This window comes from Bipolaris zeicola, assembly GCF_000523435.1.
Source record: "Bipolaris zeicola 26-R-13 unplaced genomic scaffold scaffold_185, whole genome shotgun sequence".
Classification (NCBI taxonomy): domain Eukaryota; kingdom Fungi; phylum Ascomycota; class Dothideomycetes; order Pleosporales; family Pleosporaceae; genus Bipolaris; species Bipolaris zeicola.
Window position 1 is genome coordinate 29,829 of NW_006912234.1, and position 22,481 is coordinate 52,309.

Below are 22,481 nucleotides of genomic sequence, written 5' to 3' on the forward strand. Positions count from 1 at the left end.
TCAATGGTGCTTGATGAGACCACTGGGATGCTTGAGGCGGGAGTTGAGATAGCGGCAGCTGGAGTGCTCGAGCTGTTCTGAGCTGGGTAGCTCGAAGCTGGGTAGGCCGGGTAGCTCGAGGCCGGGTAGGCTGGGTAACTTGACTCCGCAGAGGGAGGAAGGCTCGAAGCTGGATAGGCCGGGTAGCTCGAGGCAGGGTAGGCTGGGTAGCTCGACTCCGCAGAGGGAGGGAGGCTCGAAGCTGGATAGACTGGGAAGCTTGAGGCTGGGTAAACTGGGGCACTCGACTCCGCAGAGGGAGGGAGGCTCGAGGCCGGGTAGACTGGGAAGCTTGAGGCCGGGTAGACTGGGAAGCTTGAGGCCGGGTAGACTGGGGCACTCGAGCCAGGAGTCGAGACTGCGCCAGCTGGGGTGCTGGGCGTGGGCGTGGGCGTTGCCTCTTCATCACATGGAGTAGATGTGGGATAGGGCGGTGGCGGCGAGGCAGGGTAAGAGGGAATGCTGCTGTAGCCGGATGGGAGTGCCTCGTAGTATTTCGGGGCTGCCATTGTTGAGCCGACAATGGCGGCAGCAACAAGGGAGTAACGCATCTTGACTTGTTTGTTGACTCTACTACTGGGTGATTGTTGTATGGGATTTGGGGATTGAAAAATTAAGTATTAAGAGTTTCTAGAGATGATCACTAGAGCGAGTGTCAGTCTGGAAAGACGATTAAAGCGAAGGTGAGCGATAGTGGTGAGGTATGGTAGAGGAGATGGGATGAAAGTTATATACCGCAACACATCTGTGCATGGCTAAGGGCTGACGTCGGAACGGTAGTATTTGCTCCTCCCACGTGAAGTGGCAGCTGGCATGCTCTGCACGCGAGCCATGAAGCTGGGATACGACAGTCGATAGTGTGCACATCCCAAAGAGTAACGTCAGCAACAAGGTTGCATGGTTGAGCATACAGCCCTACCTTTCGACGATGATCACGCTAACGGCATTGGCAACGGCGGAAGTCTATTTTAATATCGCGCTAGTCCCTTTTCGGAGCGTATACTCGGCCGACACATGGCTGCAGGTGCCGTCAGAACCCAAACCCAACGATGTCACCCAATCCAGCTCAAGGGGCAACGCTCATGCTACAAGATTCGCCAATGGCCAGAGGATGATGAGTAAGACCACGCCGAGTTCCTGAAGATCCACCGTGCTTATCCACTTGGTTACTCCACTGCACCGGAACACTATTCTCCCTTTGGCTCTGCTATCCCAAATCCGGCACTTGATAGCGTTTGCGTCTCGGTGGGCTTGCATTAAGCTTCTTTGCCATGTCCTAGTCGACAAGTTTTTGTCTGTTGTGCGCGACGCCGCAATGCTTACCTGCAGTTACGAGAACTCATCCTACACAGTAAGGAGACTGGGAAATTTGCACGGAAAAACGAGCAGGGAGCCGCTGTCAAGAACATCTAGCTATGATACTCACACAGGGACGGGTACACGTCAACATGTCGCCCTCGTGTGCATGCACTGTAGCTTTAGTACCACAGCCTTACATAGCGAACAGTCAAAGCGTTACATTCACAGGGTTCGATGCATTTCTATGCAGCTACAAGGGCCATATGCGCTACAAAGAGGTTTGGCGAGACCCATAACCTGGTTAGCAGGCCTACCCACTTTACTCTTCGTATTGAACTCCGATTATCCAATAGGACGAGCAGTGGTAAAAATACATTGGAGATACACGAAGCCTCAATCTAACAGCCCACCAGCCACCGACATCAGCATCAAGGCTGGGGAACGCAATCCTGCTCTTTTTGCTCCCCAATAACCTGCATGATGCTTGTCGTCTTTAAGCTTGTTACAAAGGACTAAAGAAGGATAGTGATCGCATAGACAGCAGGTTCGTCACCAAGATCGCATGCCTGCGAAGCCCCAGAAGGAGCGTGTCCTCCCATTCTATACGAACTGTTGTAATTACTGTAATCATCTGGCACAGCATCCCTGGATCTCGAGAACTTGTTGAAGTTCAAGATCCATCGATCGACTATCGGTGGTTATCACTACATTTCCACTGGTATTCATCTGGGAACTTACCATACACACGGGTCCTCACCGCGCTTTCTTAACGCATCACTGATTTTCCTAAAGTTTATTGTGTGGCGTTGCAAAAACTGTTATGCTAATTCTTTCTTGCATGCAGAAGTGGATACTTCCACAGTGACCTTCACATCTCACGTGCTACTGACACTGGGTAAGGGTACCCCATTCTGTAGTGCATTAAGAATTGTCTCGACCATATTGTAGAGACATACGATTTTTGGCTGTATTCGTAATCCGTCCAACATGAGACCCCAAGCGTATGTATTCAGGGGATACGCGCGCATTGGGCATAGCTGACATCAGCCGATCACGCATAACAAGCCGATGAACAACACGCTAAACACGATGCGCGAACAATTTTGGCACAACTTTTCTTTTTCGAGAGATAGAAGTGGCTGACATCAATATTGTTGCGTCATAGTGTGAATGGCGTGACTGGCTTTCAATCATTATGAGAGCGAGTGAGTACACAAGTACATAGTACCTGCCGCCCATGCAAGTAATAGCACCGAAGGGTCCAGAGCGGGTATCTTTCCAGAATCGTTTCACTCGCTCGTGCCACGAAGTACATCTCGAGCCGAGACTGGTCTGCTCGGGCTATTGCTGTACGCTCAAATGCCCGAAGCACATCGGGGTAACTGCACGGCAATACAAACATGTACACATGTGTATAAGATAGGAGATGAGATGATAGCTCTGGATCTTTATGTCACGGCCTGCACAATGAGCTTTGCTCACTTCCCCTGTCAAGGTTTACCAAACGGGCCGAGCCCGTGTGCGCTCCCACGCTATTATTGCACTTACCATCGGCAGTTAGTCTGGTAGCGAACCACACAGCCCTCAACCATCCGGCCAAAAGAAAAGTTTCTTTTTTTGGGTTCGACCACGCAATTCTTTTGGTTTGATTGCGCTATGAAATAGGGCGAATTCCGCTATGCGTGTTGTGAGCTTGGAAAGGAGGCTGGTAAGACCCGTCATTGCAACAACCATTCACTGTTCAGTTTCGTCTCCATGCTTGATTTTTTGAGACTGTGGATTTTGAGTCTTGTACACTTTGAACAGACACCACATGCTATCTGTTTTCAATGAGGGAGTAACTAATATCTAGGAAGACATTAATGTAGGTCTTGTGCGACTACTGACGTTACACCCACCCGTCGATACCATTACAAATACGTTCCACCATTGTCTCAACCACCAACTTCAAATTCATTACCAATCTCGAAGCATCAGAATCTAGTAAATGCGCACCAAATTCCTGCCCCACCACCCTACGCAACCGCACCGCCTCATGTAGACCTCATATTCGCAATTTAGAATATGTAAAGTCGAATACGACCAACCTCCCCTCAAACACAGCAAGCGCATCGCATCAGCACCACCGTCGTCCCAATATCGTTAGGGCCGGAGAAAACTTTCCTTCTGAAGCAATGTAAAGCGCTGGATCAGGCGATATATGCGAATTCGCATTAGTAAATATCGAATCCAGGCCAGTTTTCCACGTCACGAAGATCTACAGAGCTCATCGCGACGTGGTCCTGGTGGCTGAACACCTCCACAACGCTCACAGCCTATGAAACAGAAGAAACAGTCATCTGCATAGATGGCATCACTAAGTAAAGTATGGTACACTATTACTTCGCCGATACTACTCCAACGCCGATGTTCAATAGAAGGTGGGTCTGCACCTCTCCCGCTGGAGTTACTAAGCAACCGAGGTCTATGTATCGTTTGAGTAAACACGACAAGACCCATGTCGTTGGTGTAGTGGATTCCCTAGTTGATTTGCCTGTGGCAACTGTGAAATATGGGGGAGTGACGTGGGCGGCTGAGCTGCGTGGTGTAGCGCCATATTTAGTATTGAGTGGCTTTTTTCAGGGCGCGCCCAACAATCATGCGATTCTCCACTTTGTTCGTACGGAATGGCTAATCAAGAGCCGTTTATCCGGTGCGATGTTGCGTGTTGGCGTCGATAGCAGTAGAGCTTGGAAGGTGGGCTTATGTGTGGCTGCTCGACGTCAGTACAATGGTCCAAGATGACGTGTTCTTTGTGATCGTTGAAAAGCAATGAGACAATGCGATTAGATGAATAAGGGATTTGTGAGATAGAATAAACAATACAGAAATTGTATTACTTCATGGTATCCAATCAGCAGAATTTTTCGTCCAGTGAATCGGGAGTGACAACATCGTCCATAGCCTCGAGAATAGATTGAGAAGTACATATATTTTTGAATCGACAACCCAAAGTTTCTCACCTTCTTAGTGAGAAAAAAAATTCTTGTCTAGTAATGGGCGCGTACTGCGTTTCTCATCTGAACATGTACACTCGTTGCGGTAATTATCAAGAAAGAACTTGTTATCCAGATGCAATTCCTCGACACCGTCATCGAATATGATAGTCGCATAGTAAACATCTATACCAGCAAGACGCTCCGTATAAGACAAAAAAAAGACCCTCGATCAGTATGCAAATCTCGTCTTTGTATTGGAATACCACATACTTTCCTCAGCCTAATTCTCTAAAAACGCGTGTTGAATAGTGACGCAGCATAATTATCACCATCCTACAACGTGGAAATTGTAAAATCCATGTCTAAATCCAGCATTTCCCCGATCGCACATCAGACCCCTCCCACCCCCCATCCATACCACACACCACTCTACACTACCCCGCTCTTACTCCCCAGTATCTACCCCCCTCCCCCCAACCCTCACTCACACTAAAAATTCTCTGCACGTCAGATACTTGAATCAGCACCAGTAACCCCCCTCCCCCCTCTCCCTCCAAAGAAACCCTGAAAAGTAGGATCCGTTTATACCAGTCTACCCACGGAATTTGTTTTCTCATTCCAACTCTGTACATGAAAAGAAGTTGAGAAAAAACAAAACAAAGCGAAACGATGAATGGCGGAAGCAAAACAGATATAATAGGCGGAAAGGTGAAAAACCAAAAAAAAAAAACAGAATTGAATAAGGGAAGCACTTTTACCGTTTTGACAGAACATTTAATAGCAAAGAGAGAGACAGGGAGCATTATCACATGACTTTATATATATATAAAATGGGCCAAGAAAAGAGGAGAAAGAATAGTCTCTCATCCACTTCCATTCTACATCCATCTACACACCCCCTTACCACTCCGCCACCTCCCCTCCCCCCGGCTTCGCCGCCCTCACAACCTTATCGCAATTCAAAAGACACAAGGGATCAAACGCCTTCTTAAGCTGTCTCATAGCATCCACGGTCTCAGTACCCAACTCATGGGGTAGATAATCGCGTTTGACAATGCCGACACCATGTTCGCCCGTTGCCGTACCTTCAAGCTCGATAGCGCGTTTCACCATTTCGTGGACGAGATGCGACGCTTTGTTGAAGTCGCGGGTGCGGTCGTATAGGATGATAGCTTTTTTTTTAAAAAAAACACACGTGTGTTAGAAAAGAAGAAGAAGAAGAAGAAGTGGGAAATAAAGGGAGAGGGAAAGGGAGGGGAAAAAAACTTACAGTGGAAATTTCCGTCACCGACATGACCGACGATACTAGCCAGCAATCCACTCTCAGTAATTTTCTGCTTGGATTCTTCAATGATTTGCGGGAGTTTGGAAATAGGGACTGCAACGTCGGTGGTCCAGACGGCGATGTTGGGGTCGCCTTTTCCCTTTGCCATGACGCTCCATAGGGCTTCTTTTCGAGCCTGCCAGAGCTCCTCTTTTTCTTGCTCAGATTTGGCAAATTCAAAGCTTACAGAACCAGACTTCTTGGCGAAGGCTTGGACTTGGGCGATTTGTTCTTTGACGGCGCTTTGGGTACCGGCAAACTTGAAGAAGAGCGTGGGTGCGTTTTTCCATGTTTTTGCCGTTTGGCCAGCGTCGTTGATGCATTGCATCTGGACTTCGTCTAGGATCTCAATGGCGGCGATGGGAACGGATGCGCCGACGACTTTGAAGACACATTCTGCTGCGGCGCGGATAGATGGGAAGGCACATACGGCTACACTGGTGTGCTGGGGCTTGGGAATGATTTTCAGAGTAGCTTCTGTGACTAGACCCAAGGTACCCTCGCTTCCGACAAACATGCGCGTAAGATCATAGCCTGCCGAAGACTTTCGTGGTCGTTGCCGGGTCTTGATGATTGTTCCGTCAGCCAACACAACGGTGAGCGACACGACCCAATCTTTCATCGTGCCATAGCGATATGCGTTGGTACCTGAACAACCTGTGCCAACCATACCACCAATCATTGCGCCTGGACCTGGGTCGGGTGGAAAGAAAAAGCCGTCCTTGGCGAGCTCCTCGTTGAGGTGCTCCCATCCGACGGCGGGCTGAACAACCACATCCAGATCTTCCTTGTGTAGGTTTACGATTTTATCCATGCGACTGAAATCGATGCAAATTCCTCCTTTTGTTGCGGCAAAATGCCCCTCCAGACTTGTTCCTCCACTGTATGGTGTGACGGGAATTTTTCGCTCGTGGCAGACCTTCATGATGGCACTGACTTCCTGAGTGTTTCCTGGCTTCACAACGCAAAACGGCACATCTCCTGGTGAAGAGGGATGTGAAGACCACGATGAACCGCTGTGCGATTCGAGATCATGCCTGTCCAGTGTGATGTTTTCCTTTCCTACAATGTCGCGGAAGTCGGTCCAGGCCGCCTCCATGTTTGCCTCTGAAATATTGTGCTTGGGAGGAACAAAGGTCTCGAGTGGTGCGGTAGAGCTCGTGTCTGGCTTGGGTGGTATCAATTGGCCGTAGTAGTAGCCTATGCTTGCGGTAAGGAGACATGCTGTTTTTTTCCAAGTCAGTTCAGTCCAGTGTTCAAAAAAAAAATGCAATGGCTCAATACCGAAGACGGTCGCAAAGAATTGACCCCGTGCTGTTCTTTGCTGCAGCGACTGAATCCTAATCTGCTCGGCCTTTTCCTTTTGTACACGCTCGTAGATGCTCTCGTTTAGTTGGAGGTAGAAAGGCCTCTCTTCATCCTTTCCCAATTTCTTGTCATCGCTCGCCCATCGTCTTTGCGCCATTGCGCCCACACGCGCGCTTGCTCCGCATTGCCTCCATATCGCATTCGGACGCGCACTTCTCAGCGCGATTGAGCCGCGCGGCAGGCTTCGTAGAGGCATTGCGGTTATGAAGAAAGTGGTTTCATGTCGGGGCTGTCGGGGAAACGGGTGCGGGGAACGCGATGGCGAGTCTCAAGCGTCGGATGATGACAGCGGTGCCAAGACAAGCTTAAGTCCGCCTCCGATGCTGCAGATCCCTGTTCATGCAGGCAGCCTGTCACCATAACCGATGATCTCATCCATGTCGACGTGGAGAAGCTGATGCATGTTTTGTTTTGCATGAAACTTTGTTTTGATTAGAATACACAAACGTCACGGTGCAGCCTCCAGTTTGAAGCAAACGCACTGGTCATTGTCACTTGCAGACGAGACAAACACATGGAGAGCAAACAGAATGCAATTGCGAGCTCAATGACCGAAGCCAGAGCGAGTTATCCAGACTAGAAACAAATAAACAACCCAAACTCCAAACTTAATCTAACCTGCTGTGCCGCCAGGCATGCAGTGATTCAACGAGTGCTTGTCAAAGCTTCCAACGCCTGTGTAGGATAAAGATATGCAAAAAATGAGGAGGTGGTTCCTTTGGAGCCAGACCTTGCTAATGCGCCTGCCAAAAGAATGAGTCCCTAACAATGCCCGCGAGATATGCAGCATGGGTGTTGGTGGGGGCATATGTCGTCAAAGGCCGTAATCGTTACGCCGTGCTAAAGAAGGAAAAATGTAAAAAAATATATGTATAACTGAAGATGGGGTATAAAAAAGCAAAGTGCACACCGCGTGTGATTTCCAGGGTGCCGTCGGTGGCCGTGTGCACTGAGGTGATGGAGTGTCGGTGAGTAGGCGGTGCCAGGTGGAGGCCCACACAGTAAGGCAACGCTAGCTGCATATATGCGTGGCACTGCATGCAAGTAGATGACCTGGAACAGCCCCCTATTTGCCCGATAGGCGAAGCAGCCTCGTTTTGAGCCAGGTAACAAATCTGAGCCATCTTCCTTTGATAGCACGGCTCTTGCTGACTTTTGGTACGGCGCTCATGGCCGCCTTTTCCGGGTCAACGGTAGTTACGAGCTTGGGCAACGAGTGCGAGTGAGCCTGTCGGTGATCCGAGTATTGACGCCCGCCTATCGAGGGTCGGCCGCCAACAGAGGGTCTAGGTGTCTTTTCGCTTTCGTCGGATGTGGTGCGCGTACGGTTCATTTCGTTGCGGTCCAGAGTCTCGGACTTGCGCCGCTGCAAGTCTTCTTTCTTAAGCTGCTTCCGGTAGTCACGTTCCTGCTGCTTGTGTGCATCCTTTTCGTATTTTAGCTCCTTGGCTCGTTGCTCTTGCTCAAACTTTTGTCGTGCAGCGCGGATGGATGCAGCTCTTGACGCGGGATCCACAGGCGAGTCGCGACCGCCACGTATGAAGCGGTAAGCCTGGTCAAACGAGGTGCGGGAGCTGGGTGATGTGGTTGTGTCAATGGATTTGAGCGTGTCACCCCGTGCCCTTGGCGGGCCGGTGGGGGAAGTGAGCGAAGCTGTGGATTGGGAGTAGGTGGCAGCAAGGCGAGTGGATGAGTTGTTGGTGTGGAGGCGAAGGGATGTTCCCTGTGCCGAGGACATGGACCCAGATCGACGTGTGGGATCATACGAATTCTGTTTCAAACGAACTTCGTCGTCAGACATGATATCATCGCCCTCAAGCTCGCTTCCTAGGATGGACGAGGGCGATGAGCCTGCTATTGGCGGTGAGAAGAGTTGAGGTGTTTGGCGAATGGAAGGCAAAGGAGTCGGTCGGGGGCCTGAGGAAGCCGAGTACTGTGATTGATTGGAGGTGGAACGGCTGTGTCGGTTGCGAGGGTTGACGGGCGTGAAGTTGACTTCTGATATGGAACGCGAGTAGGCGCCGTACTCTAGGATGCCCAGCCCCGTCAAGTCGTTTTCAGCAGCAGGTCGCGAAAGATCCAGACCGCTGGTTTCCTTGGAAGAGAGCTTGCGCAGGTAGGGCTTGATCTTGAGCGGGTGGGCAGAGGCAGCAGCAGGCATGGGGCGTTGAGGTTCGATCCAGGACTCTTCGTAGACGTTTGGCGTGTTTGAGCGGTCAAAGGTGAAGGCACCATAGTCGGCGACGGGACTAAGGGAGCTGGGTGCGGCCGAGGCCGAATGGCCGCGTTTGTGCAGACGCGCATGCCTGGCGGACATGGTTGGCGAGAGACGGTGAGAGGGAGGCGGTCGCGGGTGTTATCGAAGCATGTCAGTGTAGGCGGGTTATAGGGTGTTTTGGGGTTATGGGCAACAGCAGGCTGGGAGCAGTTAAAGGGTGTGGCATCACCAAGCCAAGTTGGAAGACGAAAGTGTTCCGAATGGTTCCGTGGCGGGCAGGAAGGGAAGAGGGTTATGGATGAGTGACGAAACGACGGTGTCGGGCCCAGGGTGGGAGGGCGGGAACGGTGGGAATGAATCCGGGGCAATTCCAAGGTAGTAAGTAGCAGCAGCAGCAGACGCGGGTCGATGGCGCATTCACCCAGGCAGGCAGGCTGGATGGTTTGCCAGGCCGTTAGACGTCTCCTGGCTGGCGGGCCCGCTGGGATGCTGGACTGCCTCGAGCGCTGCCTCGGCCCCGAGCGCCTTGTACTAGTAATGCTATGGGATGGAAGTGGAAGCAGATATGCCCACTGAGTCCGGGACGCGGCTAGGCCACAAGCAACGGGGATCGATGACGGTGCCGCCAGTGATGAGATCGACCATCACCACTCAGCACGCGCGCCGTCATGGGGGCGTCCGGTGCTTAAATGCAATGCGCGGGACGGGTGCGAGCACAAGGCAAGGTCAAGCAAGGTCAGAGTGGCGCCGGCTGTGGGATGGAGGGATGGATGGATGGATGGAGGGATGCAACAAGCAGGCCGGCTGGAGCGGAGTCGCCGTTCGATAAGCCGCAGAGATACAGTCACCCTCACGACCATGGCCCAGTGGCTGTGGCATCCATCCAATCCTCACCGCTCGCACACCAGAGAGCATAGCAATACGCGCCGCCCGCCTCCTCTTTTGCCCCCGAGCCCGCATCTCCGCCTCTCCGCCGCGACGCCTGCCCAGCTCCCAGCCTGCGCAGCTGCGTGGCACAGCATCATGGTCAACACCAGGCTGCGTAAGTAGTAGTCGTGGTGCTGAACCGCGCGTAATCATGAGACGTCAGATGCCCAGCTGTAGATACAATACGCCCCATTGCCTCGTATGCATCGCTTAGACGCCGCGACTTGGCCTGATGCCGATGCTCCCACCCGACTCGCCGTCATGCCCATCGCCCTCGGACATGAACCCTTCCGCAGCGCGCAGGGTGCTGAGAAACGGATTCATCAGCTCTGTGTTATCTCTGCGGCGCATGATCTCGCCTTACCCCGCCATTCCTACCCAAGGCTGACCCTGTCCAAGCCACCCTCGCCCTCAACCCCTCTACTACTAGCATACCATACCACACTATGCCTCCCGCCGGCATCCTCAACAAAACCCGTCCCCACGCGGAGAGGGGCTCCCACGTCTTCCTTGCCGAGCACACGGCACACCGACTCACGTCTGTCCGGTCCACTACCCACCCTACAACCAGCCGATGCAGACAGACCAGGTTGCAATTGCAATCGCCATCAATCCACCCTCTGCCTCCTGAAACACGCTTCTCGATACCCCACACTGCCTCTTGTCCAACAGTGCGCACCCAATCAATATCACGCCTCTTAACCACTGCCACAGCCGCAGAGAACCACTTCTGACGCGTCTGGACCAGGACCGCCGCTTGGTGAGACAGTACCCCGCAGCACATGTCTACGGGAGCCGAACACATTTTGTTGCTACGCCAACTATTGCTTCTGCACACGATGAGGCTCTCTGCCCGCAGGCCTAGACTTGAGCAAGTTTCTCTTTGATTACCCCCCCACGGCCCATGTACTCAAGTAGATATGGCCGTATCTCGCCGCGGACATTAAACGGCCTGAAACTCCGCAACAACATGTGCTAGCTCCTCTGCAGCTAACGAGCTGTTTGTAGACTTGGGCAGTGCAGGTAGGTAGGCGTGGTGCAAGTATAGCCTCCGAAACCGAAATGGCGCTTCCCTTAGTATCAAAACACAGTACCGGCTGAACGGCAGCTTGTAGATCGTTGCGGCCTCTAGTTCGCGTTGGGAATTGGGATTCTGAAAGCTGGTATTCTGTTGCGACTAACACGTGACGTTATTCGCAAGTATTCGCGACTATTTGCTCGCGTGGTGGTGGGGTGTCCTGAAGCAACCATGACCTATGCCAGGGAACACCATGGAAGAACAGGGTCCCGATGACGACACCAACGCAACCCCGGTGCTGTTGAGTTTGAGCGTGTGCAGAACGCATCACTATGATTGCTGCAGTGGGCCAGTGTAGGTAGACACAAGGATCAGGACATCGTTCTGACCGGATGACGCCATAATGACTAACGAAACACGATGCGTCTTTTTTGGAACACCCATCGCCCTAGTATCCTCTGTCAACCAACTCTATTATCGCGCTGAGCTGAAGAGCAAACTAAGAGCGCCTTCCAAGAGCTGTGTCGAAACTTTGGTTATAATAATAGCATCAAAGCATGTGCTGACCCCGCTGCGCATGTTGGGGCTGGACATGTCTGCACTACAATTTAGCATTGATTAAAACATTGCTCAACCGATTTTGCAAAATTTTAGCCTCGAGTCCATGCTGCATCGTTCGCTTGTCAAAGAAAAAGCAATGTCAGCAATGTCGATGAACGCTCAAGCGAGGCCCTACATTTCTCCGATGGACAAGCGTGGCAGTGTCTGTTTTTTTTTCTTTCGCGGACAAGGGGCTCCTGCGCTAGCAGTCAATAAAGTCTCGTTGCTAGGCGGCTGACTAAGGCCTCCCTGACGTCGAGCACGGGTCGCAGGGAACACCAAAAACATCCTATCCCAAAACCTGCGCTACCCACCACACGCGTCTCATGGAGTTGTAGCCCAAACCCCATTCCGACCGCAACCATCACTTTCTGTCCCCAAGTGATCGCGACCATGTCGACCAATAAGAGGGGCAACATCTTCGGCCAGGGTAAGCCTGAGCGTCCATACGAAGAGCGCGACGAACCCGCAGATGTCCCTCAGCGGGCAACGGCAGCCCAGCTCGCCGCACGAAAGTAAGATATTCATCTCCCGGCATGCATTTCACGACTTTCCTACGAGTCTGTGTCGCGATGATGCGCTTTGTATATGATAAGCTGACGCTTTTTTCCAATAGAATCAAAACCGCGAAAGCCCGACGACCAGCAGGCGCCTCTTCCGTGAGTATTTCGACGTCTATTTCAAGCCTCCGCTCCCCGTTCATACCGCTGCGCAAGCATGTTGGCAAAGCGACTTAATGCCGCGAGACGGCGCGAAACACATAGCAGAAAGATGACATTCGCTAATACACGCGCAAAGGGTCTATCACAGAGCGCAAACTTTGGCGCACCACAACAGAATGGCTTCAACTTCGGCGCCTCGGCACCTGCTCCTGCGAACGGCGGCGCGAATGCCTTTGGGGGTTTTGGAGGAAACAATGCTTTCGGTGGCGCTAGCGCGACCAGCAGTTTTCCACCTGCACAGCCCGCCGCCCCAAGTACTACCTTTTCCAGTTCATCCTTTCCAGCATTTGGAGGCAGCAATTCAGGAACAGGCACAGGCTTCAATCCTCAGCCGCCTTCATCCGCGGGTTTCAACTTCACGGCAGGAGGTTCCAACCCATTTGCGACTGCGAACTCGGCACCTGCGACAAACGGCAGCACGCCTGCGCCCGCACCCGCGTTCGGAGGATCAATATTTGGCAACTCACAAGCACAAAGCAATCCTTTTGGCGGATTAGCACAGAGCAGCACATCAAGTGCAGCCCCATCCACCAGTATTTTCGGTACATCAAGCGCCGCGCCCTCTGGTGGCATGTTCGGTACCTCGAGTGCTGCACCTTCGGGCGGCCTGTTTGGCACTACCAGCGGCGCTGCAAACGCTCCAACAACCACTGCTCCAGCCTCAACACCATTCACCTTTGGTGCTACCAGTTCATCGGCTCAGAACACTACAAGTACGCCAGCAACGAGCGGCATTTTCAGTGGCTTCAGCAACTCTACCCAGACGGCGCCACCAGCCCAAAATAGCATTTTCAGCGGTTTCGGCGCGAATGCACAAAAGGAACAAGCCCCCAAAGAGCCAGCTGCATCCCAGACTAGCATGTTTGGTGGATTTGGTTCAAACGCGCAAAAGACTGATACTGCTACGGAGACACCCAAGCAAAACAATATCTTCGGGGGTCTAAACACAGGTGCACAGAGCACGCCAAGTGCTACGGCTTCTGGATCAGGTTTGTTCAACTTTGGCGCGTCGGCTCAGAAGACGGACGGAGCGACATCCTCGGCACCATCTACTGGTTTATTCGGAGCTTCCACTTCGGCTACACCAATCGCCAAGGCTTCCACACCTGCAGACAACCCCTTTGCAAACCTTCCAACTGCAGCGGGTGCATCTACTCCATTCCCAGGATTCGCAGCAACATCGCAGACGCCTCAGGCGCAAGAAAAGACTCCAGCCCCTGCAGCAAATCTGTTTGGTAATCTTAAGAAGCCAGAGGAGTCCACCACCACTGCTGCACCAGAGACACCCAAGTCGAACCCATTCGCGTCGCTTGCAAAGCCAGCTACACCTCCAGCTGCTGCACCAGCAGCCACTAGTTCTGGTTTTAGCTTATTTGGAACTGACAAAGATAAGGACTCAAGCTCGGCAACACTCAAGGCTCCTGAAGCGCCCAAATCGAGTCTATTCCAGCCTTTCAGCACCCCACAGCCGGCAAAGACCGCCGATACAGAAACGTCACAAGGTGGACTGTTCAGCGCGGCTCAACCAAAGACAAGCTCCGGTTTGTTCTCCCAGACATTCCAGCCCGAGGTCAACAAGTCGAGCAACCTGTTCAGCAAGCCTCAGTCCAGCTTCCCATCTTTCACCCCGTCTGCAACTTCTTCAACAGAGGCGCCAAAGGCTTCCGCTGCGGCATCTCCTTCTTCTGAAAAATCTAATCCGTTTGCCTCCCTTTCAACTCCCTCAACAGATCGCCCAAATCTGTTCAGTACTCCCAAGGAACCTGCGCAAGCTTCTCCTGCACCGGCCATGCCCAACCTTACCGGCAGCTCCACCTTGTCGAACGAATCACAGCAAACACCAGAGATGCCCAAGGTTCCCAAGGTACACGTTCCTAAAGAATGGTCTGTTCCAGGTGTTGTTCGCGCGCAGAGCGGCGACAGTCTGTTGAAGCAAATCACAGACTTGACTGCTCAACTTCAAGTTCTGAACGGAAAGTACCGACAGCAAATTAGTACTCTCCCTCCCTCGGCAGACTGGTCGAGTGTGTCCCTCTGGCACTACCAGCATTCTACCGACATCAAGAAGAAGATTGACAACGCCAAAAAGCAACGTGCAGCTAGCCGGGGCGTCACTGGAACTGAGTCCAGTCTGTCCACCAAGCGCAAGGCCGACGAAGATACCGTCGAAGCCCGTGATCCTTCTCCAATTAAGCGATCCCGTCCAGCCGAGACACCTTCGAGCCCAACACCTCAACCATCTGCTTCTACTCCAAAGCTGAACCCACCAGCAACGGCGACATCGAACATGTTTGCCAAGGCAATTGGCAACAAGCCTTCCACACCTTCCACTCCATCTACATCATCAACAAATTTGTTTGCACCAAAGACGGCTGAGAAGTCCAGTGAAGAACCTGCCAAGGCAAATGCACCCGCTACTAGCTTTGGCTTCACCCCTTCACTACCAGCCACCAACGGTACAAGCAACTCATCCACTTCGTCCGGATTCAAGCCTACATTCGGCGGCACACCCAGCAGCACTTCCGGCTCGACGGGGTTCAAGCCTAATTTTGGCAGTACCTCGGGAGGTGGAGGTGGCTTTATGGCACAGTTTACCAAGACGGCAAAAACATATGATGAGCTTGCTGCCGAGCGCAAGAAGAAGGCCATGGAAGAAGATTACGATTCGGACGAGGAAACTGAAGAGCAATGGTCTGCCAGGTATGACAAAGCTGAAGAGGAACGCCGTGCTGAAGAGAAGAAGAAGGCTGCTGCCACCCCCACATTCACATTTGGCGCCTCGGCTAAGCCAGATGCACAGCCATCAGGCAGCACCCCGAAATCTAACCCTTTCTCTGGTCTGCTGAAGCCCACAAGCGGTACATCTACGTCCGGCGGTTTCACTCCCAAGGATGTTAGCCCTGCTCCATCCACAGGTAGCCAGTCTGTCTTCAATGCCCCGGCCGCCTCTCCAGCTCCGTCTTCCAACATCTTCGGTCATCTCTCTTCGGGCCCTTCCTCGAACAACCAGGATGAATCCGACGAAGATGACGCCGAGCAACAAGAGATTGCAGGGTCGGTAGAGCCAGCCACCCCGAGAGTCAATTTCGGAGAATCTGAGGCAGAGTCGGATGGGGCGCAGGAGCAAAAGCAGCCAAATACTAGCACCAAGGGAAGCCTTCTTGCCAGGATCACCCGTGACAACGACTCCGAGTCTGAGAAGGAGAACAACGGCATTTCCTCTACAGCGGCGACCAACGGAACTACTACGCCTACCAACAAGCCCTTCCAATTCTTCGACTTTAATGCAGCATCCAAGACCGCACCGCCCAAGTCGGACACATTTGCAGGCGATCAAACTTTCAAGTTTGGTAGCCCTATCAAGTTTGGACAAGCTCCTGCTACGGAGAAGAAGGATGCCCCTAAGTTCCAGTTCCAGCCTGCTACGCCATCGCCGGGTGAAGGATCGACGACGCCGGCGAAACCACCGCCTTCTTCCATTTTCAACTTTGCCTCGTCAACCGGTGGCTCATCACTGTTTGCACCATCCGGTGGCAACTCCATCGGCTCTTCAGTCTTCTCTTCACGTGCCGGCACGCCCCTGTCTGAAGCTGGCGAGGTTAGTGCAGCCTCGGCCGCAGAGGATGAAGATGGCGAAAAGCATGAACAAATCGACCTCTCCCAACTCACCGAAGAAGAGCTCAACACGTATGACATTGTCTTCCACACTGATGTCGTCCTTGCCAAGCACCAGGTAGACAAGGATGGAGAGAAGGCCTGGGTTAACCTTGCCAAGGGCCCGCTTTGGATTCTCAAGGACAAGGAGACTGCTAAGTGCTCTGTCCGTGTCCGCATCCCAAGTGGTGCTACGCCTCTGAACTATCAGATCCTGCCTTCACTCCCAGCTACTGTCACCGGCTCCAGCAAGAAGATGGTCATGGCGACGAAGCCTGCAAAGGAAGGTGGACTGCAGTCGGTTATCTTTGCTGTCAAGTCTCCTGAGATTGCAGTAGAGATGGCTGCAAAGTACACCGAGTCGGTTCCTTCCCCTTGAGCGACAAAACTTCACTTCAAGCCTGCTGTACATGTTGTACATGTCAGGCAGACTTTTGAGCCTATCTAGGCTTTTTTTCCACATTACCCTTCGATCCTGAACTAACAGGTTACGTTTTCACCCTTTCCATACGTATGCCCTTACCAAAATTGGCGCCCTTTCCCCAACATCCCAGCGAGTGATTTATTCGAATGTTTTTGTAGAGAAGGATTCCTGCGTTTGCCCATCGAAATTAAGCATTGCATGACACGGCGTTTTTATTTGCCCCCTTACCCCTTGGTTTAGTTGAGTTCAATTACGGATGAGAGGAGTGGTTAATGCGAAATAGCAATGATAAGGGCCCCATTGACTTAATTGTCATATGTAATATATCAAGTTCATCTTTTTTCTGAATTCATTTACAAGCGTCCTGGATTGTATGTTGGTTTGATAGTGTGTTTCGCTCTTGTTTGTTGTGACGGATTTAGACATTCCATATGCTTTTGAACTTTATCAACGTCATTGGTTGATTTCAGACAAGAAGCGTTTGTACAATACATTTATTATCACAGCATCGCTGGCAAATCAAAGACCAAACTTCAGTCGTGTTAACTTGAGAGATGAAAGTAAAGACATCCATCTCAAAACTATGATCTAAGATGCTGTGCTTCTGACTTCTCCTTTGTGGGTGTGTCGACGTCTCTACCCGTGCGCGCGTCATGGACCACTCGCGTGGACAGCGTTTCCCCAGCCTCCCACCTCTATCTCTAACAGCCTTGTCCACGCGAAATGCCGCCTTGAGTGTGCGCAAACGCCAGCGCATTGAAATTCCTTGCGCGCAAATATTTCTCAGACAGAAGAGAAGACCCCTCACAGCATGGACGAGCCCTCGGCGCAACTACACCTGGAGATCCGCGACGCCGTTGTTCGCGCTCTCGCAACGCGCCGCCCAATCCTCCACCACCTCAACGCCGATACCTCCTGGCTCCTTCAAATACCCCGTCCCGCAAACGCAGTCAAGCATGGCGCCCGTATATACTACAACATCCTGATCGATCCGTGGTTCGTGGGCGGGCAAAGCGATGTCGCAAAGTGGTTTAGCCAGCAATGGCACGCGACGGAGAGCGCGGTAAAGAGCATATCTGAAGTGGAGGAACTAGCGCGACAAGTCGAGATTCTAGCCGGAGGCTTCAGACCAGGCAAGAACCGGAAGCGAAAAGTAGAGGCCATAGAAGATGAAGAGAGTTATATCGACTGCGTAGCCATCAGCCATGAATTCACCGATCACTGCCACAAAGAAACGCTCCTCGAAGTCCACGGCGACGTCCCTGTCTTCGCAACAGAGGTACATTACTTTCCATTCTTAAACAACAACCCCATGTGATGAATCCAAAGAAGCTAATACCACCCCAGCAAGCCGCCAAACTCATCTCCTCCTGGTCCCACTTCCGCACCGTAATCACAACCCCAACCTTCCCCTCCACCGCCGACTGGCACGACTACAGTCTCCCACCCCTCCCCTCCTGGCTCTCCATCTCCCGCCTCACCGCCCCCAACGACGCCCTATTCTACCACTCCGCCCTCCTGATAACCTTCTCCACGCACCCCTTCCTCTCCAGCTCCACACCCCGAAAACGCCTATCTACACTCAGCATCAACGGCGACGGCGCCGAACAAGACTTTTCCTCCCCTTCTTCTTCCTCTACTAGTGAGGCTGCCGAATGCGTCATTTACACCCCCCATGGTATCCCGCATACCGCCCTTGAACCCATTGCTACGGCTGAACCACCACTGCATACCCTCGCTTTCCTGCATGGGCTACACGACGTTTCGATTAGTGCGGCTCAACAATTGAATCTTGGTGCGAAGAATGGGGTTCTGGCACAGAGATTGGTAAAGGCTAAGTATTGGGTTGGCACGCATGATGAGGTTAAGAAGGGAGGAGGGTTTGTAAGTTGGTTCCTACGGCGCAAGGTTTGGAGGGTTGAGGATGCGATTAGGGAGGTTGGGGGCGAGGGTGAGGTGGGGGATGTAAGGTTTGCGGAGGTGGGGAATGGGGAGAGTAGGATGTTGGAATAGATGCCCTTTTGTTCCTCTTTCTCTTTTTTTTCGTTATGTTGTTGGGTAGGTGGGGGTTTTCTTTTGAAGTGTAGATATTATATCCATCCCCCCACCCCACCCCACCCCCCTTTTTTTTTGGTTGTTGTTTTCTTAATGGCTTATTCTAGAGGGAAGTGGGAGGTGGAGACCATACACCCAATATCCCCCCCTCCACCCCCCATTCAACCACACCTTCTCACTCTCCTTCCACCCCACACATTCAAATCCCAGCTTCCTTATCAGAGCTAAACTCCCTGCGTTCTCGTCATCCACCGCTGCCTCCACGTAGCCCTTCCCTTTCCCCCCACTCTGCCTTGCTACGGCTGCGGAATATGCATCGAGTAAGGCGCGATTCGCCTCAGTCCCGTAACCCCTCCCCCATGCTTCAGGAAACATGGCATAGCCCAGTGCACGAAGTGGTAAATCATCTTCTCCACGTTCCTTCTCCTCTTCGAGATCGTGGGGACCAGTTTGTCGGGGAGGAGGAGGAGGAGGTAAGGTAGGACCATCTGCTTGAAGCCGCAAACTCACACTTCCAACATGCACTCCTAGTTCCTCCTCATCTCCTCCCTCTTCCGCCGCATCTTCAACTCGGACGTCCCGCATGGTCCATACCTTCTCGCCATTACCTACATGCTGGGATGTATGTGCGAAGACTGCGTAGAAGTAGTTGTCGAAGCGGGAGAGGGATTCTTGCATCCACTCGCGGCTTTCGGAGAGCGAGTGCGTGGGACCACGTAGGGACCACGCGGTTGCGGTGGGGTTGGACCAGTTTTCGTGGAAGAGGTGGAGGTGGGGGTGCGATGGGGAGGTGGTTGTGAGGCGGAGGAGGGTTAGGCAGTCGGTGGAGATTTTGGAGGGGAGCATTGTTGGGTTGGGGTTGGGGAGGCTGAGAAAAGGGTTGCGAGGTTGTTGGGATGGTGGAGATGAGATTGTTTTGGGAGTGGTGAAGGAAGGGTTGAGGGTGTTATTTGTATGAGCGTGTGAGTCAAGATTTGGAATATTGAAATCTTTTTTTCTCTTTGTAGTCATCTTTATGGGACTATGCAAGGTTAAGTTAAGAAGTATGTTTTGTCATCGGGTTGAAATTTGATCGTGGTTGTCATTGCGAGATGGATGTAAATGAGACCGCAGTATTATGTCTCACTGCGTCTTCTCCAGAACTTCTCCAAAACATTTTTTTTCAAGTTTTTGCTTTAGTTCTGTGAAATTCATCAGTTGTTTTGAAAAAAAAGTGTTCATAGAGAAAAACACAAACAATTCATAATTACACACTATCCCTCACAGGTTGATGACTCACTACGCTACAACCTCAGTCATCAAGTCCTTTGGCCACCTCGGCTGATCCACCCCATTTCCCCTTGCCCCCACATTGAATCCCAACTTCACCTTGCCCTGCTTCCACTGAGCAGTCGGTTTCACAACCTTTATATCCTTTCCAATAGCCCCCGAGTGCCGTACTTCAAAAAAGTCTGGATTGAAGAGTATAGTGCTGGAATTGGCCTGGATCATCTTCATATAATGTATCAGCGTATACTGAATATTATGATAGTGCCGGAAAACCTGGCGTCCATTGCGCGTCCAGACATCTTCCCAGACATCTTTCGGGTACGTGCCGACGCTGTTGACGAGCCATTGGGAGTAGTAATTCAGCGCGACCTGGAAACATCAACCTCTGAGCACACGATTGAGAAAGAAGAAAGAAAAAAACTTACATCAACTTGATACGACCCACCCTCAGCCCCTCGCTTCAGCACCGCATTCAGCACAGCAATCACACCCGCAACACCAGTGCAAAAATCGCTGTTGGGGAAAATCGGCGTAACAGGCTCATCATTCCCCATAGCGCGCCCAAACTCCATCGAGACACCACAGCACGCATCAGAAACCTGCTGCCACCCGCTCCGATACGCCCAGGGCCCATACCACCCATAGCAATTCTCCCTTACAACAATCAATCCCCTCTCCCGCTCCTTCGTCAACTCCAGTAAGCCCTCAACTGAGAACCCGTACTTATCCAGGACACCGGGCCGATATCCCTGGACCACAACATCTGCTTCGCGCACCAGCGCACGCAACTTCTCACGGTCTTCTTCACGGCGGAAATCAAGGTGCGAATTCCATTTTCCCCAGTTGAGACTAACATGCAGTGTCGAGATATCTGCTAGGTGCTCAGCGGTAACACGCATGACGGATGCACCAAGCTCAGCAAGTCCACTGGTGAGAACTGGTGCAGCGATAATCCGCGTCAAGTCGACGACCTTGAGTCCGGCCAGCGGACGCTGAGGACTCGTTTCCGGACTATCTGGCCACCAGCAGGGCGGCTGCTTTGCATTTCCCACCTTGTGGATTTCGAAGAGGCCGACGTGCGCGTTTGCCTTGCCGTGCTCGCTGTTTTTGAATTCTTCGGTGGTCCAGCAGATGGTGCCTGCTTGCTTGGAGACGTCGGATGCGAGACGCTGCATCTCGTGCGAGTCTATCTGTGCTACCTTTTCGACGTACGGGGCCCATGGGGCTTCGAGAGTTGCGACGTCCATGTCGTGCGGTAGGCCGAGATAATCTTGTGTGTGATCTGGGTTCATGGAGCCGTGCGTGTGGAAGTAGCGGCCGTCCTTGCATCGATAGATGTTTGTGGCTGATGTACGGTATGCATTCCGCAGCATGTCGTATTTGTCGCAGTCTTTGAAGTATTTGTCGTATGCGCTGTTGCTTTTTGACAGGGGTTTGCTGATAAAGTTTATGTTTTCGCCGTCTGGGTCGATGGCGGCAAGGAAGCCGGACATGAAGAAGAGTTGGGCGTGGTCGCTTTGGGGAGTTCAGTGGTGGTATGAATGGAAAGTTCGCACAAGACTCACGTGTCTATCTCGACTTCCTGCGGCTCAAGGTTGTATTTTCTCTTTAGCAGGACATTTACCATGGCGGCTTCTAGGCCTTTCAAGGCAGAGATGCTTTCGGCGAAACGCCAGTTGATGGCTAAACTAGGCGCATCGTTGCCTTTAAATTTAATAGTCTTTGCGCATTCTTCAATCTCTTGAGGAAGGTTGGGAGCAATGAGGGGATTCTTCAAGATCCCGTTGTCGAGTAGGCTTCGTGCCTCGCGCGGGATCGAGTAGGTGGATGAAGTGCCGTTTGTTGCCATTACGTTGTATTGCCAGTATAGGTCGGACTGGAGTGTAACAGCGGTGGTAAGAAGTCAAAGGAGAAGAAGGAAAGGTTGGTGATCTGATGTGAGTATCGAAATAGTCATTTGTAGATGAGTTATATATGTTGGTTTTCCGCGCCTTGAGTACTGCCCCGTCGGCAAAACGGAGAGCCCCCACCTACCAGACGTTGTACCCTCCAGGATAGCTGGTAGGACGACACTACAGGATAAGCATCGATGTACGCGTTTGACAGCGATCTTGAAACTCATGGAAACAGTTCGATATAAATCAATGCGCCCAACTTGATTCCACCATGTGATGATCTGAACATCGGTAATAGCCTTGTGGTGGTGCTGTCATCCCGTACTGCACAAGGCTACTCTTGGTGTTTGACAAAAACTCTACAGTTTTGCCGATTAATCGAGAGACTCCATCTAACTGGATGGGATCCAGTGATCGAAGTATGCGCCAGCATCTCGGGTGCTCGATCCGGCAATTAAAGTCTTTGGCGGGTTACCTTTTCCTACGGGTGCCTCGGCCAACCCATGTGGGGCCCCATACCGTATCTTATGTACTTTGTCGGCCCTTGCATAAGAAAGTTCAATGAACCTCAGGCATGAGGGAAGTTATCATATCTTTAATGAAAATTCATTTAGAAGTTAACGTATTCTATCACCGAGCGTGCCACATCACCGAGTGTGCCACTTTTTCTTGGCATCGCGAACTTCACGTA

At 52.0% G+C, this 22,481-nt stretch overlaps 8 protein-coding genes across 8 annotated transcripts in view; 3 read left to right on the plus strand and 5 right to left on the minus strand.

Moving 5' to 3' along the window:
- Window positions 1-590, minus strand: part of COCCADRAFT_29075 (uncharacterized protein) — a gene marked incomplete at both ends in the record, with an annotated part of 1,012 nt that extends 422 nt beyond the window's left edge. Inside the window, one exon of the mRNA XM_007717561.1 lies at window positions 21-590. Coding sequence (XP_007715751.1) covers window positions 21-590 — 570 coding nt within the window. The remainder of the gene's footprint in view (window positions 1-20) is intronic.
- Window positions 591-5,216: 4,626 nt separating this feature from the next.
- On the minus strand, window positions 5,217-7,204 carry COCCADRAFT_105195 (uncharacterized protein; the record flags this gene model as incomplete). The annotated part of the gene is made up of 3 exons (XM_007717572.1): window positions 5,217-5,488; window positions 5,587-6,864; window positions 6,925-7,204. The coding sequence occupies 3 exons, from the start codon at window positions 7,202-7,204 to the stop codon at window positions 5,217-5,219; spliced, it is 1,830 nt and encodes a 609-aa protein (XP_007715762.1).
- An 870-nt stretch (window positions 7,205-8,074) lies between these two features.
- COCCADRAFT_7934 (uncharacterized protein) lies at window positions 8,075-9,325 on the minus strand (the record flags this gene model as incomplete). The annotated part of the gene is made up of 1 exon (XM_007717560.1): window positions 8,075-9,325. The coding sequence occupies one exon, from the start codon at window positions 9,323-9,325 to the stop codon at window positions 8,075-8,077; it is 1,251 nt and encodes a 416-aa protein (XP_007715750.1).
- A 759-nt stretch (window positions 9,326-10,084) lies between these two features.
- COCCADRAFT_29078 (uncharacterized protein) lies at window positions 10,085-11,018 on the plus strand (the record flags this gene model as incomplete). The annotated part of the gene is made up of 3 exons (XM_007717562.1): window positions 10,085-10,268; window positions 10,368-10,824; window positions 10,868-11,018. 3 exons carry the CDS (start codon window positions 10,085-10,087, stop codon window positions 11,016-11,018), a joined length of 792 nt encoding a protein of 263 aa, XP_007715752.1.
- A 1,146-nt stretch (window positions 11,019-12,164) lies between these two features.
- Window positions 12,165-16,526, plus strand: COCCADRAFT_105198 (uncharacterized protein; the record flags this gene model as incomplete). The annotated part of the gene is made up of 4 exons (XM_007717573.1): window positions 12,165-12,286; window positions 12,388-12,430; window positions 12,570-13,461; window positions 13,525-16,526. 4 exons carry the CDS (start codon window positions 12,165-12,167, stop codon window positions 16,524-16,526), a joined length of 4,059 nt encoding a protein of 1,352 aa, XP_007715763.1.
- Window positions 16,527-17,382: 856 nt separating this feature from the next.
- COCCADRAFT_105214 (uncharacterized protein) lies at window positions 17,383-18,584 on the plus strand (the record flags this gene model as incomplete). Its single annotated transcript, XM_007717574.1, has 2 exons — window positions 17,383-17,850; window positions 17,919-18,584. 2 exons carry the CDS (start codon window positions 17,383-17,385, stop codon window positions 18,582-18,584), a joined length of 1,134 nt encoding a protein of 377 aa, XP_007715764.1.
- Window positions 18,585-18,716: 132 nt separating this feature from the next.
- Window positions 18,717-19,472, minus strand: COCCADRAFT_105223 (uncharacterized protein; the record flags this gene model as incomplete). Its single annotated transcript, XM_007717575.1, has 2 exons — window positions 18,717-19,163; window positions 19,239-19,472. 2 exons carry the CDS (start codon window positions 19,470-19,472, stop codon window positions 18,717-18,719), a joined length of 681 nt encoding a protein of 226 aa, XP_007715765.1.
- A 432-nt stretch (window positions 19,473-19,904) lies between these two features.
- COCCADRAFT_29082 (uncharacterized protein) lies at window positions 19,905-21,744 on the minus strand (the record flags this gene model as incomplete). The annotated part of the gene is made up of 3 exons (XM_007717563.1): window positions 19,905-20,264; window positions 20,321-21,410; window positions 21,461-21,744. 3 exons carry the CDS (start codon window positions 21,742-21,744, stop codon window positions 19,905-19,907), a joined length of 1,734 nt encoding a protein of 577 aa, XP_007715753.1.
- Window positions 21,745-22,481: the final 737 nt, after the last annotated feature.